The following is a 14,359-nucleotide window of genomic DNA, read 5'->3' on the forward strand; positions in this document are numbered from 1 at the left end:
TAGGTAGGTAGTCACTGTGACTTAAGATTCATTTTTTCTGATGCAACCAAACATCAATGGAGAAAATTTACTAGAATCCTCAAAAGAATGTTTAATATGATTTCAAAAATCTCTCAATACAAAGAATGAATCTGAGGATTCAAGTTAACTAATCAAACTAAAATAACAAAAAGGAACAATCCTCACACAATAGATCGTCCCTTTTATAGAGGATCCATTCCTGCCCTCCTTAGAAAGAATAACACGCCTACTAGTTTACAAGATATGAAGTCAGAAACCTTACTTTAAACTACTTTTTCCAATGATAGAAAACACTCCAGTGGAGTATACTGTTTTAAGCACATCAAAACTCCAATACAACATTTATCAAACTTCCAAATAATTATAAAACTGTAAAATTGGTCCTTTGACGCTCAGATGCTTTAAATGACATAATATCTAAGCTGAAAATCTCCTTGTTTTGGTTGATACTTCATTTTCAGCAAAAAGTCTTTCCATTCAAAACAAGAATTCAACCTCTGACATTGAAATATTCTTCAAAATTGTCTGATCATGAACATGACGAGGGTATTCAAAAACCCATGAAAAAACTCCTCTTCTTTGCTGGCACAATTGGAATCTTTGACCAAAGTCCTTTCATTTTAACATTCTCGGAGTTTATCATGATGAAAAAGGTTCTGAACGATTTCTTAAAGGTGTGCTCTCTTGACCATTCTTACTGGTAATGTTGGTTGTTCTTGTCATTTTAATGAAGATTATGGTCATTACCTTCTATTTGCCCTCTTTGACCGTGCAATTAGAAAGATTCAAGATTAGTTAATCCAACTATTTGGTCATTGTACCTGCCGTACATTGAATTTTGATCAACTAACAGTAAGCATATGGTAAGTGTTCTTGGTGAAAAAGATTGTCAATGAATTATGGTGGAGTTCCACTCTAAAATCTCTAACGGATTGAACTACATCACTTCAGGAGGTGGGAACCCTTTGCCCAACCATCAAGCCCTCTCACGAGATGCTCTTATACCAATTTGATGTAAGCAAACATCATGGGGGGAAATCTCCAAAACTACTCAAAGGAATGCTTATACTCGCATGAAAGAACTGATTCTCAAACCAATATGGAGAAGGTTGATTGACGATTTAGCATGTTATCAAAGAGTCTTGTGTTTGAACTCTACTAATGTCATTTCCTCTTCAATCACTATTGATTTACACTTATTGGGCATTTACAAACTTTCAAGCCCACGAGTAGAGTGTTGGGAATAATTAAATTTATAGTAACCTATTGATGATTTAATATATAATATAACAAATTACAAATATGGGTAAACTCAAGACAGCCACCAGTGACACATCTTTCCTCCAACTAATTGTTTGTGATTTGTGGATGACACACTTATTTTCTAGTATTGACACTACATTAGAAAATGTTTAATCTCATCAAAACCTTTGAGAAGGCATCAGAATCAACCAAGGTTCTTGACCATGCTTACGGTTGCAATCTGAAGAGTCCACCCACTTGGCAGCCTATTGTCGAAAAAATCCAGCACAAGCTACATAGCTGGAAATGTCTTCATATCTAAAGGTGGTTGATATCTGTGTTTCCAAAGCCCGAGATGGCCTCCAAGACGACAATCCTCTTAATTTCCTCAAAGCAAAAGGCGATAAGAAGGCTTCACTTAAGTGAACTAAGGTGCATTTAGAAATATAATTATAAATATTATCTATAAGAAAAAAAAAATATACTAGACTTTAAAAATTAACTTAAATAATCGAGAAATGTGGAGGTATTTGAATAAAGAACACAAAATTCAAATTATTTTAAAAATGTGCTAAGAGAATAGTGCTCTGACTAATGAGTACAAACATAATTAATCCTGTAAAAAGAATAGTGGAAGGCAGAGCGAGAGAGAGAGGAAGGAAGTCTAACCACAAAAATAAATAAATGAATAAAATCATTAATTTAATATTCTTTTTGGCAAATCAGCGAAACACAGTAAACAATTTTCCGGATGCATCAGCTTTCTGTTAGACCATTTCTGAATTATTTCTCCAACTTCTGAGACTGACAATGTCGTTTTTGAAATTTCAAGGACCATATAGACACCAAATCCAAACTTCAAGGACTAAAAGTTTATTTTACCCTTATTTTAGTATTCTATATTGGTGTAAACACAAACATTCTTTTAGAGATCATAGTCTTTCTTCTTGAACTTTAAGTCGGAGACCATTCTTGTAATATACCTTAAGGTGGTTGGGACACTAACTCCCTTCTTTCATTTCATTATCATGAAATTATTTTCTGTTTTCAAGAAAAACAATACAAGAGAATAACCGCCTATTTAAAGAGGATTCAAGCTAACCAATCAAACTAAAATAACAATAGATCAAGAAAGAAAATTACAAAATAACAATCACATACTACAAAGGCCATTACTAGTTACTTCGGCTCTTAATCACCATGATGGCTAACCTCCAAAATCGGGGTGGTGGTTGGAGATAATGTCAATTTGAAACTAGAATACAGAAAAAGATCATTCTATCCACCAAGCATTGTTGCTACAAAACGTTCATGGCTGGAGCTTGGTTATGAACGAGATATCATCTTTATTAACTGGTTGTGTCGAAAGAGTTACAAACCCAGCAACCTCAACCAAAACCTCACTAAGTTTATTTTTGTGTGTTCTTATTTGTAGCAAGTTATTTATTATTTTTTTTATTCTGAAAAAAAAAAGGAACGGAAATTTTCATTGAAGAAATGAAAAGAGACTAATTCTCGAAAAATGCTAAATTTGAATGTTTGAATAGAAAGACAATTTAGTCCAAGTAAGATGGTAAGCTAAAACCATTGACTTGCATCGTATCAAAGGTGGGATGTCAAAAAATTATATCTAGCCCATACCTCAGAGCAAATATAAAAAATAAAGAATAGGAAAATGCATCAGTACCTCAACATTCCGTTTTGCTCCTTGTATGCGTTCTGTCCACATATTTTGAATAAGAGCTCGTCGTCCTTCAGCAACGGAATTCCCAACAGGAAGTGTGCAGTAATCAATAACCTAATTGAACACCAATCATAAAATAACCGTTGCCTTAAATAAAGAAGAAAAATATGATGTAGGAATAAAATGGTATTTGTTATTCATAAATCCACCTCCTCTAGTTCTGAAAGTTGCTGAACTCTGACCATATTGCTATAAGCACGCTCATAACTCTCCAGTACCTAGAATACAGATGTCTAGTTAAAGTACCCCAAAATAAAGTGCAATCAAATTATGCAAATAAGAACATAATATAACTTGGACCATATCATATGCTTATGTGGATTACTAGAAGTCGATCTCATCTAAATAGAAATGTTGAGTTCCCTGAACCTTATTCCATGTAATATGAATCATAGCATGCTCCTTAGGATGATAATGTGCAGTTCTTAACAGACAAGTCCAAAGACCTGGTAGGCCCCGTCATTAACAACATGATCAAAAAGAAAATGAATAAATCCCTCTCCCCAAACTAAAGTTTAAAAACCAGCCTGTACACCTGGAAACTAACAGAAACAGACAACTAAACACATTGTAAAAGCTAATGCCATCCTTTCTTATCCTGCGTTAATGCGGAATTAAGATAAGTTGAGACCTGAGAACCGTTCATTCTGTTCTTAGAAAACTTCAAGCATCGAATCATCATACTTCCAAAAAACTAGCGTATCATTTGCAAATTGAAGAATGGGAACACGAACATTGGTGGATCCAACTTTGAAGCCCTCAAAGAGTCCTTTAGAATAATTATTCACCACTAGAGCATTAAGGGCTTTGCTTACCAAGAGAAATAGGAAAGGAAAGAAGAAAGTGGATCTCCTTGCCTAATCCCTCTAGAAGCAAATAACAAGAGTTAAATAGATGTGTAACGAATGTTGGACCTATTGACTTAGTACAACTAGTATCTAACACATTTATCATGCTAACAAGTGTCCAACCATAGTCAGAGTGTCTGACATAGACAAGCTAGCTAAACTAAAGTGTTCGTATTTCTTAGCTTTTACAATTTTAGACATGAGGAAAAGCTCCATCGATATCACCTATCACGGAGACAATATTAAAACCTTGAATCCGAAGAAAATTTTGGTAGCGATGCTCAAGAAATGTCTCGGTAGAAAGTTTGTTTAAGAAATATATTGGTAGAAAGCGCAAGATAAACTCCCCCAATATCGAAGAACTCCAAAATAACAAGTACGTGAATCTGAAACCACACCTGTTAGGAGAATCTGTATATTTGGTGTCCACAAGATCAGGGAGCCTAATCTTGGACTTTGAGTTCTCAGCAATTTAAGTAACTTTTCAGTTGCAATATTACTCAAAGCTTATTTGACAAACTAGCGTGTTTATGAAGTGGAAGAGTTTGAAGGTTTAACATTGGCCTGTCATTAAAGAATCATACTCGAATTTTGAACTCTAAACCCATTTGAACATGTTATGTCAATCGTACATAGGTCATAAAACCAACAATATATGAAATCATGAGAAGCAGAATGCAACAACAATCATTAACACCAAAAGAACGCACATATAGAGTATCACACAAATTTTCACCATAATTCATTTCATAACTACCCCGTGCATTATTACTACTACAACCAATCATACACCTGAACCTTCTTTATATTATTTTGGGAAAAAAATCTTTGCATCCCTAGAATTTGTAATTTGCATATCAATTAAAGTTTGACTCAATGTAGTAAACAATAAAGTACAAAATAGGATATAAATTTTTTAGTTGGTGTGTGTCAGGTGTGTGGGAGGGTGGGTGGGGTGGTAGGGATTACTAACCAAAGCAGCAAGTTCTGTTGCTAAACATTTTCTAGCTCTGTCAACATACTCACGTGCTTCATCATACTGGAACAGAAACACTGGCGTCAAAACCCCTAGGAAAATGATGCGAAGGAAAAACAAGTACAAAATAGTATCAAACATAGAGTTCTTATTAACAGTACCTTTCCTTTACGAACTAACAAGACAGCCCTATAGAAAGTTCCACTACTGCTTCCATCACCACTAGCAGCAGTGTTACCCAAGCTACGAAGTTTGGTTTCATCACCATCATCTAACCGAGAAACATATTCTGCCATTTGGTCCCACTCTCCCATGTTCCATGCAGCACTCGCAGCCTGGTGCACCCTCAGAAAATAAGTAAGAATTGTAACGACAAAATATTTTTTAGGTTAACGTCAAATACTAACCATTGGAGCCATTTCTAGCCGAGCAGCTGGCTCGGCAGGGGTCCAATACTCCTTGCATAGGTTATTAAGCTCTTCCCATCGAGCCAATGCAGCAAGGCATCTCATCCGTCCTGTTACACATTCATAATATATTTAAAATTAACCTCCAAAAATGGTTGCCGTAATGTTTTCATAATTATAAGATAAATACAATTCAACAAGTAGTCCGACTGTTTTCCATATCTGTTTAATGAAAAGACGAGAGAATTAAAAGAATGGCCATTGATCAAGAATCATATAAGGGTTTTTAATAATTTTTTTATTTTCACTTTTTTTAAGAAAAAGAGGACTAGGGTGGAGGGTTCATTCTAGTCAATAAAATTTTATTTCTCACAGGCTTTGCCACTAATGTGCGTTTTTTTTTTCTTCTCAACTTTTGCAAGTATTAAGAGGTGCTCCTATAAAAATCAACGGCCAGGTAGTTCCCACTTTTTGTCCAGACTCCATGTTTGGAAAAATTCATCCCAGCCTATTCTGAGGCTACTACATTCATGTTCTTCTGATCTTGCTAATATCAATTTAGTTTAAAAGGCAGCTCAACATGAGAGGATTGTCATTTTCAACTCTCAAGGACGAGAGAGGCCTATGGAGATAATGGATTGCAACCAAGTGAATACCTTTTTTTTCTATGTTGTGGTGTATTGGAACAAGAATACTTCACTTCATTGTCTAGTGTCACAATCACACCCTCACAACTATTTGTGATTGTGCGACATTGTTCTAACCCAGCTGGAGATGCTGATTCTTTTGATAATGTCAGCATGCTTGAAGTAGCTAATTTGTCTTTAGGTGAACCAGATTTCAAGGCTGTGGATTTTTAATGTTGATGCATATGATAAAGTGAAGATGTTGTGGAGCTTTAAGAGGAAGACTTTGGATTTATGTATGGATAACTGTTTTTCATTTCTAGTCATTACTCTAGTTTGAGGATCTTGACCACCTTGCCAATGTCCTAGTTTTTTAGTAGTTAGATACACCACCATATCTGATACTTCTTAAGATGCGTTTGAGGATCTTGACCACCTTTCAGAAGATGTGAATATGCTTTTTCAGTTCAAAGCTAAGTCTTTAAGGAATTTGATTTCAATTTAGACCAGCCAAGAGGTCGTTCTATGGTTGAGTAGCTCTTTCATCCGCCCCTTTACCTTTTGTAAGAGGATGCACTTCTAGTGCTTGCGGGGGTTTCTTGATTTAGTGGAGCTTTTGAGGTGAGAGAAACAGTAAGACCTTGAGAGGCTGAGCGATCTAACGAGGATGTGTGGTCCCTAATTAGATTCCATATTTCTGCTTGAGTTTTGGTGTTTAAAGTGCTTCACCAACCTTTTGCAACTATGCCCTTTCTCGTTTAGTTTGGCTCCTTTTGATTTCGGCTTTATATGTGTGTGTGTGTATGAAAACAACTAAAAAACCAGGCTAAGAGCCACTGAAATCCATCAAATCCACAAGTTAGTCAAGAGGTTTATTTTTAGTTTGATTACATCTTGTCATTAATATATTAAACCTGCATACTGACAAAGAAATAATCATTGGCCCTACCATCTTTAAGGCTGGACATTAAAACTAATGAAGTAAAATTTTAATTTTGTGATTTTAGTTTAGTTAGAATGTTCTTTACAAAATTACAGGAACGAGTTTGACTTCTACTCCAGTATAAAGAGCGCATATAACTAGTTAATCAATGTACATGATCATTATTAGGTAACAGAATTCCTTTTTTTTTTTATATCAAAACTGCCCCACCATTCTTGCAATCGATATGCAGAAGTAATCAACTTATTGCTCAATGATACAAGTTAAAAGAGGATAAATATATTTATAACAGGGAAACAAAACAAAACATAAGTGTAAGGAATGAGATGTCAACAAGTCACAAACCTAACATGGCATCTAATACAAGATGTGGATTTGATGCTTGCGATGCCTTGGCGGTATATGCCTTAAGAGCATCTTCCCAACGTTGCAGCTTCTCATACCTTAAAATAGCAAATAAGGTGATTACTATTCGTTTCACATCCACCAAATTTAAAGCTAACATTGCTCAATTACATTGTTAAAGGATTACAAGAGAATACAAGTAAATGAATTCCTAATAGTAGGGAAATGGAGGAAATCCCACCTACACTATTTCATTTGACAGAGAAATCCAAAGTGGTTGTCAGAAAGCGGATTTATACCATGGAGTGAGTTGTTGGTAATATCCCATGTTTGAGAGAGACAAAAGTATTATTCATACTTCCTATATTATGGGAGGACTCTATTATCATCACCATAGGCACCCTAAAGCTACTCCAAAACTTCAATTCAATCCCGTTAAAAATTTTGAGTTCCATAATCACCCACCCTTAATAGTGAATATATAAATTTATTGCCTTCAATAAAATAATATTTTACTCGGCTACTTTGACTGAGTCAATCGAAATTAACAATAGATAAATGATTAATTCAAATATCAATAAATAAATGGGTTTTAATGGATTAAACTTAAAAATGTTCAAAGCTAACGTAAACCATTATTTAATCAAAACTATATTATTAAAAAGTTGAAAACCATTAAAGTTGAAACAATAACATTTTCATTTTTGTAATTGGCTGTCCGAGTCAGTTTTAGCTTTGAACTTTTAATTTAATTAAACTGAACAAAAAGCACGAGTTCATTAGTATTCCTTCTAATAACCAAACTGGAAAATTGTCTTAACCCCCAAATAATTCAAACAACAAAATACTCAATATCAAGATATGAAAGGAAAAAAGAAAAAGAAAAAACAGAACATTCTAAGTTACCAGGACTCTTTCAGCTGAACCTCCAGATGTTGTTGAGCATATGTCAATATTCCGACAGCAGCCTAGAAAACACAAACACAGATCACTGAAGTGGCAATGAATATTTGAAGATAGCACGATCCATTGAAAGTAAGCAGTCAAACCACATGAAATATTAGCTTAAATTATATGCATGGAAGAAAATGAAAAAAAAAAAATGTTAACCTCATGTTGGTGCAACTGATTGTTTATATGAATAAGTGCTTCCACAACAGCAACAGGATTGGTATCCATCTTCTTGGTACTCGCATCCCTAAATTCCATTTCTTTGTAATGCAGAGCTTTGGCGAATGCACGACACTGAATAAATTCTCACAATAAATTGTCTACTTGTTCCTCATCAAACACATATGAGCTATAACTTCATACTGAAACATAGAGTTTACCTTCTCTGCAAGAGCACCAAGAAGACGAATGTCAATAGGAAGATGCTTCTCATCATGTTCCATAAACTCCGCCTGCCAAATTTCCAACATATTCCACATCACAAAGAACAAAAATAGCAGTTAAGAGATAAGCACGAGATGTTTGAATATGCTGCATTGAAACATCAGTACAAATGAGATAATTTACTGCCAAAAATTAAGGAGATCCTAAAGCCATCAATCATAGGTTAATGAATACAAAAGTTATTTTCTACCCATATACATATAACCATACTTTCATAAAACAAATAAGCATGCCAAACCAAAGAACGAAAGAAAAGAACTCCAACTATTAAGATTAAGAAGCAATTGATATTTACAAAAACAAACCTCCTCCATGATCTTTCCTCCTAAAAATCTTCCTATTCTTCCTGGCCACAATGTTGCATAAGATAGGCCGATCCCCCACAAAACTCTTTCCCCACTCGTGGGGGGTTTAAAACAATAACTACTCAACCATTGAGTAATATGAACTACTATAAGCTAAGAAAATATCAAAAGATTCCAAATATGCATTTTAAGTTGAAGAAGCAAAGTTGCATCTTCAAAGTATAGCAGTTCTCCAAGGTGTTACACAAAATACACCTATGTGAACCCAACATCATGGACTAACTCTTTGTATCAAATCAAAAGAGTTTATCTTCCTATGCATGAACAGGCTGAAAAAAGAAAGGTAAAAGAGAAAAACATGAAGCGGTTTGGATGGGAACAGTCACACGAGGTAAAATGGAGCCAACAATTAAGAAATCAAGGAAGAGATAACAACAAGTGGATGCCGATGTACAAAATCAGAGTTGAAAGATATAGAATCCCTCGAACCAAGTAAGACAGCCCATCAAGGAAGATGGAAAAAACAAATACAAAAGAGATCTTTGACTCAAAATTTTAATAAACTTAAAAGGAGTAACTCAATGAGAAGGTAGGCCTTTGAAGAGTTCCCACAAGTGCCTCTCACCCCCAAAATTGACCTTTGCTTAGAAGAGAACAACCCCTATATACCCACGATGATCCAATCCCACAGAGTGTTAGGCTTTGAAGAAAACACCACAACTACTTGGCTATGTGGGCCTCATTGTGTACTCCGAAGTTTCCTACATTTGACACTCCCTCCTTAACCAACTTTGGCACAACCTTCCATCTTCTATCTAACTAAATAAGGTCCCTGCCCTACTCGACGCAAGAAAGTCCATCATGAAAGAATCGATGATCCCTCGATCATAAAAATCCTTGAAGACTTTGCAGAAGTCCTCGTTAATGAGCTCCCATTCCTGTTGATAAAGCAATCCATCAAAACCAGGTGCCTCAACATAATCAAAGCTAAAGACCACCTTTTATATCTCTAACAAGAAAGGAGCCTCCAACCCTTCCCTATGCTTCACAAAGATGGGATAATAAATGTCTATGGAAAGCCAAGGAGAGCAAAGAGAAAGGAAATTTTCCTCTTCTACCAGGCACCATCCTAGCATTTTCTTCATCAAGGGAGAAAATTTTCATCTTAGTCCTTGAACTGGTAATTTTACTAAAGAAATAAGTATGTTTGTCATCCACTTTATTTTAGCCTTTTGTCTCCAACAAATCTCCCTTATGAAGGAGGTCCTCCAACAAAACACCCTATAAATTTAGCTCAACCGCTGGCTAGATTCATTCAAACCATCCAGAACCTATTCATTTTTAAGATGCTCGCTATAGCTTGGAGTAAACACTCACTGCATTACAGTACTTAACTAGTTTACTGTTAGCACAACATGAGGAGTTAACCAACTTTATCAAATAAGTGAAGTATTTGCACCCACAAAATTAAACTATATGAATTAAAAAATAAACCATGCTAGAAACAAACCAGGTTAAGAAGCGTCGCCAAAATTTCAGGAGGAATATTTGGGGAGGAAAAGGCCATCTCCAAGCTCCGGACTAACTGTGTCTGACTTGTCTCGTTTAATTGTGCCCAACAGCTAACAAAACCAGCTGCAAATAACTCACGCCCGACAAAAGGCTGCCAATAACATACAATCAGAATCCTTCTTTTGAAGATATAAGTGCAAATAAATTCCACTAAGCTAACCTGCAACTGCGCAAGTCTTGCACAGGTCCGTAATGCAGGTGAAGGTGATTCCTTAAGAAGCTCAATGCTGAAATGCCTCATCCATTCAGCCCAATCTTCCTTAGTACTTCGCTGGGAAGCCTCTCCAGCAGTGCGCAATCGGCCATCATTAACCTATACCAAAAACTATAATTTCAAAAAATATGTACTATTGGCATCTCAAGGAAAAAAAGATGATTGGATAACATCTGGGACATGCAAGTCCAAGAGACTTGAATGCATATAAAGAGGACAAAAGAAACATACAACTTGTTTTACCATTGCATTTAAAAAGATAGTACTACCACAATATTCGGCAAACATACATTTTTTTTCCTCCATTGTGAAGGAAGGCTAAAGTTAGTTTTCATAGTAACCAATGTTTATTTCTTATTTTATAAGATCAGTTACAAGACTGATTCAAATTTGGTTTTTTCTTTCTTTCGTTTCAAAAGCAGATTTTGTCTCCTTCACAAATGTACATTATTTGAAATCTGATTAGTTTCTTCTTACTCATCCAAAACTATTCACTAACTAGAGAAATGAACATTTCAAAATGAGTTCTGTCTGCAGGAGCTCAGGAACATTATACAAATCAAATCACAAATACCTGGTGACCTCTAAACTGTTTATGCACATCAGACCTATCTTCATATGGGTCAAAGTCACCATCATTTAGAGGATCACTGATGACTTCCACTGGAACTCGCCGACTCAACCGTTGAGCGGTAGTGCTCCCCAAGATCAATGGCTCTCGTCTTCGCAAACGTCCTTCAATTTCCTCAAATTCTTTATGCTGATAAAGGGTAACATTCACTTATCATTCTCCAAATACAATTAAATATGCATAATAAATTATTTAAATGTTGTCAAAAGAGTAGGAAAACCCGCAAGCGATGTTTCAATAGGAGCTTGTGTATTGATGGAATAAAGACGGTGAAATCTTCCCCAAGGGCCTGGGCTAGGCAACAAAGTGCATCAACGGCATCCTTTTGGAGCTCATCATTCTTCCTGTACACATAAAATTTTAATACCAAATGAAGGAGTAATGAAATGAAGAAGAAAAATGAGTAAACAAAGGGCACAAATCTGTGTAATTCATGACTGTTCCAAAGTAACAGGAAAATATTACCGCAAAACATAATTCGTCCTTGAGGTGAAATAGACTTTTTTAACGAGAAACAAACTTTAGTTCATAGAGGAAAGTGCCACACGGTGTCAAACCCCAAGGAAGTCACAACCACTCAGCCTCATTGCACTTTCAAGTTACCATGGTGGTCCATCGGTTTGGACCCCATATCCTACTTAACCACATGCAATCCCTTCCCCTTGTCCAACATGCCCCACAAAGAATCTCTCATCAACTGACCTAAGGATCTAAAACAAAGAGAGGAAGCAAGTCAGATTCTACTCAAAACCAACTAGATTAGAGTTTATCCTACCATGCACCTCCCTTAGAGAAGAAGCTCATCTTCCAAGAGGCAAGGTGTTTAAGAATTGGATTTTGTTTAAGACCAGGTCCCAAAAACGAAATTATTTCCAAATGGGAAACCTAGATACAAGAAGGGGCAAGAGCCGACCTCATAATCCATTAGTGATTTCCATCTATCTAAGTTTCAAGGATCATCATTCAAGCCTAACACCGGATACTTACTCTTGTTCATCTTCAAGCCTGAAATAAATGGGAAGTATAGGATGTGATTTATAATACTAATAGTCCTCCTTTCCCAAATAGAACATGTTTTTTTTTAATGAAAATTTTCTCAAATACTTGACACCCCTCAAACATACCCCGTCGTGACTAGTCTACTCAGGATATCCACTACAAGCCAACACAAGAAGGCAGAGAGAGAATCACCTTGTCCAAGCCCTCCTAAAGCAAGAATCCTACCTCTACCATTAATAAGAATGGAATAGTTGACTGCCCTTACAGAGATCCACAACACGCTTTATGCTCTGGAGGTAAAACCATTATTAAGGTAAGAACTATTATTCAGCGCATTTTTCATTTAGAAGGAAACAAATGTTTCCATTGATAAATGAAATAAACAAAGAAAAGGGAAAAACCTAGCAACTGTAGGTGGATGAAAAAATAAAACCCTCCAATTAGCGGGCTAGGTAAAAAAACTATAATCTGTGAAGAGGAGCATTTACACCAATAAAAGGCAGTATAACAAGTATTTTCTAAAATGATTGCCATTTGAGGTGAACTTATTATTGAAAACTGGATTGTTCCTTTCTCCCCAAAGATTCCAAAAGAGGGGTCGAATGGTAGCCAACCAAAGAAGCTTCTTCCTTTCCTTCAATAGGTGACCACAAAGATGAGGCCCAGAAGGTCTCGACTTTTGAGTATAATTGTGACTCTCACCTTCTCCTATCTCAGGCTGCAACTGAGAGGAATGCCTTCCTCTCTTCTATTTTGACAGAGTTCAAGGTAAAATAGCGAAGTGGTAAAGTTTTTCTATACCCCAAAGGAGGAAGGTTACTTTGGCCACCTCAACGAAATTTCTTTGTATTACCTCTCCATTTCGAATTACAACAAAAATAAAAAAGTATAATCTTGGAGACAATTGTTAAAAACTTTGTTTGGCATGGAATTACCAATGATGTGGGAACCATCTAGTGAACTGGTCAAAGGATACAGCCTCTCTTTCTCTGGGTGGTCTTGGCATCAATGAGTTTAGAAAAATAATCAAAGGTCTTATGTCAAAAGGGTGGTTTATCTTTGATTTCAGGGATGTTGATTGTGGCTCTTGAAAGTTAACTATTCAAAGAAACTTCAAGGTAAATGTCAATGGACAAAGCTTCCTCTCTTCTCTTTCATGCCCACTACTCCACAACTAGCTTCAAATTCTTTTCTGGGAAACGATCGACTTTGGCCATCGCCCACTGGCATGAAATAACTAAGGTTAAGAAGATAACTTAGAGCAAGTTGTGTCAAGCACAAGCCCCAGCCTCCACCTAGTTGATCTCTTGGAACATGGCTAAACTTTTTGTCTTTAAGACACTGTTTTTTTTTTTTGATTTAATTATTAAGTTTGCTTAAGTAAAAGGTTCTTCATTATCCAGATATTGTTATTGCTTCAGCACTAGATAAATATGTAGCATTCAAATATTAATTTTCTTACGAAGCTGATATCTAGAATATTTGTTCATTATGTATGTATTTATATATTTATATACACAAAGAAGGAAGAGGGAGAGAGACTGACCCATCCAAGACAAGCTTGAGGTGATGCACAAGAGAAGATATATGGCCAGTTACCTGACAAAATTATTACAGTAAGATAAACTGAGACAAGAAATATAAAAAATTATTTAAAGATTTTCTTCTTGGGAAAAAAGTGTTTATGATGTTATTATAACACACTTTATCATGAAGATTCATTAAACTATTTTTGTTAAAAATCTCTTCAATTGTAAGCGAAAGCTTGTTCAAAATCACCAGCTGGTGATATTAGACCTCAGTCAGTGCAAGATGCATAATAAAACATCTCATCGTCTAAATCTCTCCTATCTCTCTGCAACTCCCAATTTCTCAACTGACAAAATTAAAATTAAAAAAAAAAAACTGAAATTTCTAAACTGTACAACAATTTATCTCTTTACTTCGGGGATACCTTTGATTCACTCATTTTTGTACACCTTAATTTCAGATCAATAATATTTCGTTCTAACATTAAAAAAGAATATCAGTAAAACTTCTTCTAATGTATAAAAGAGATGGGGGAAAAAAAAAAAAAAAAAAAAAAAAAAA

General features: G+C 35.5%; 1 protein-coding gene across 1 annotated transcript in view; it reads right to left on the reverse strand.

Moving 5' to 3' along the window:
* LOC111454906 (serine/threonine-protein kinase TOR) overlaps nucleotides 1–14,359 on the reverse strand; it is a 41,805-nt gene that overhangs the window by 8,952 nt on the left and 18,494 nt on the right. The window contains exons 24-37 of the mRNA XM_023096375.1: nucleotides 13,815–13,867; nucleotides 11,490–11,613; nucleotides 11,213–11,398; nucleotides 10,585–10,737; nucleotides 10,363–10,515; nucleotides 8,484–8,555; nucleotides 8,263–8,397; nucleotides 8,059–8,120; nucleotides 7,153–7,250; nucleotides 5,239–5,348; nucleotides 4,993–5,166; nucleotides 4,829–4,894; nucleotides 3,157–3,225; nucleotides 2,951–3,061 (exon numbers count right to left, since the gene is read on the reverse strand). Of these exons, the coding sequence (XP_022952143.1) occupies nucleotides 2,951–3,061; nucleotides 3,157–3,225; nucleotides 4,829–4,894; nucleotides 4,993–5,166; nucleotides 5,239–5,348; nucleotides 7,153–7,250; nucleotides 8,059–8,120; nucleotides 8,263–8,397; nucleotides 8,484–8,555; nucleotides 10,363–10,515; nucleotides 10,585–10,737; nucleotides 11,213–11,398; nucleotides 11,490–11,613; nucleotides 13,815–13,867 (1,566 nt within the window). The remainder of the gene's footprint in view (nucleotides 1–2,950; nucleotides 3,062–3,156; nucleotides 3,226–4,828; nucleotides 4,895–4,992; nucleotides 5,167–5,238; nucleotides 5,349–7,152; nucleotides 7,251–8,058; nucleotides 8,121–8,262; nucleotides 8,398–8,483; nucleotides 8,556–10,362; nucleotides 10,516–10,584; nucleotides 10,738–11,212; nucleotides 11,399–11,489; nucleotides 11,614–13,814; nucleotides 13,868–14,359) is intronic.

This window comes from Cucurbita moschata, unplaced genomic scaffold (genome assembly GCF_002738365.1).
Source record: "Cucurbita moschata cultivar Rifu unplaced genomic scaffold, Cmos_1.0 Cmo_Scf00017, whole genome shotgun sequence".
Lineage (NCBI taxonomy): Eukaryota > Viridiplantae > Streptophyta > Magnoliopsida > Cucurbitales > Cucurbitaceae > Cucurbita > Cucurbita moschata.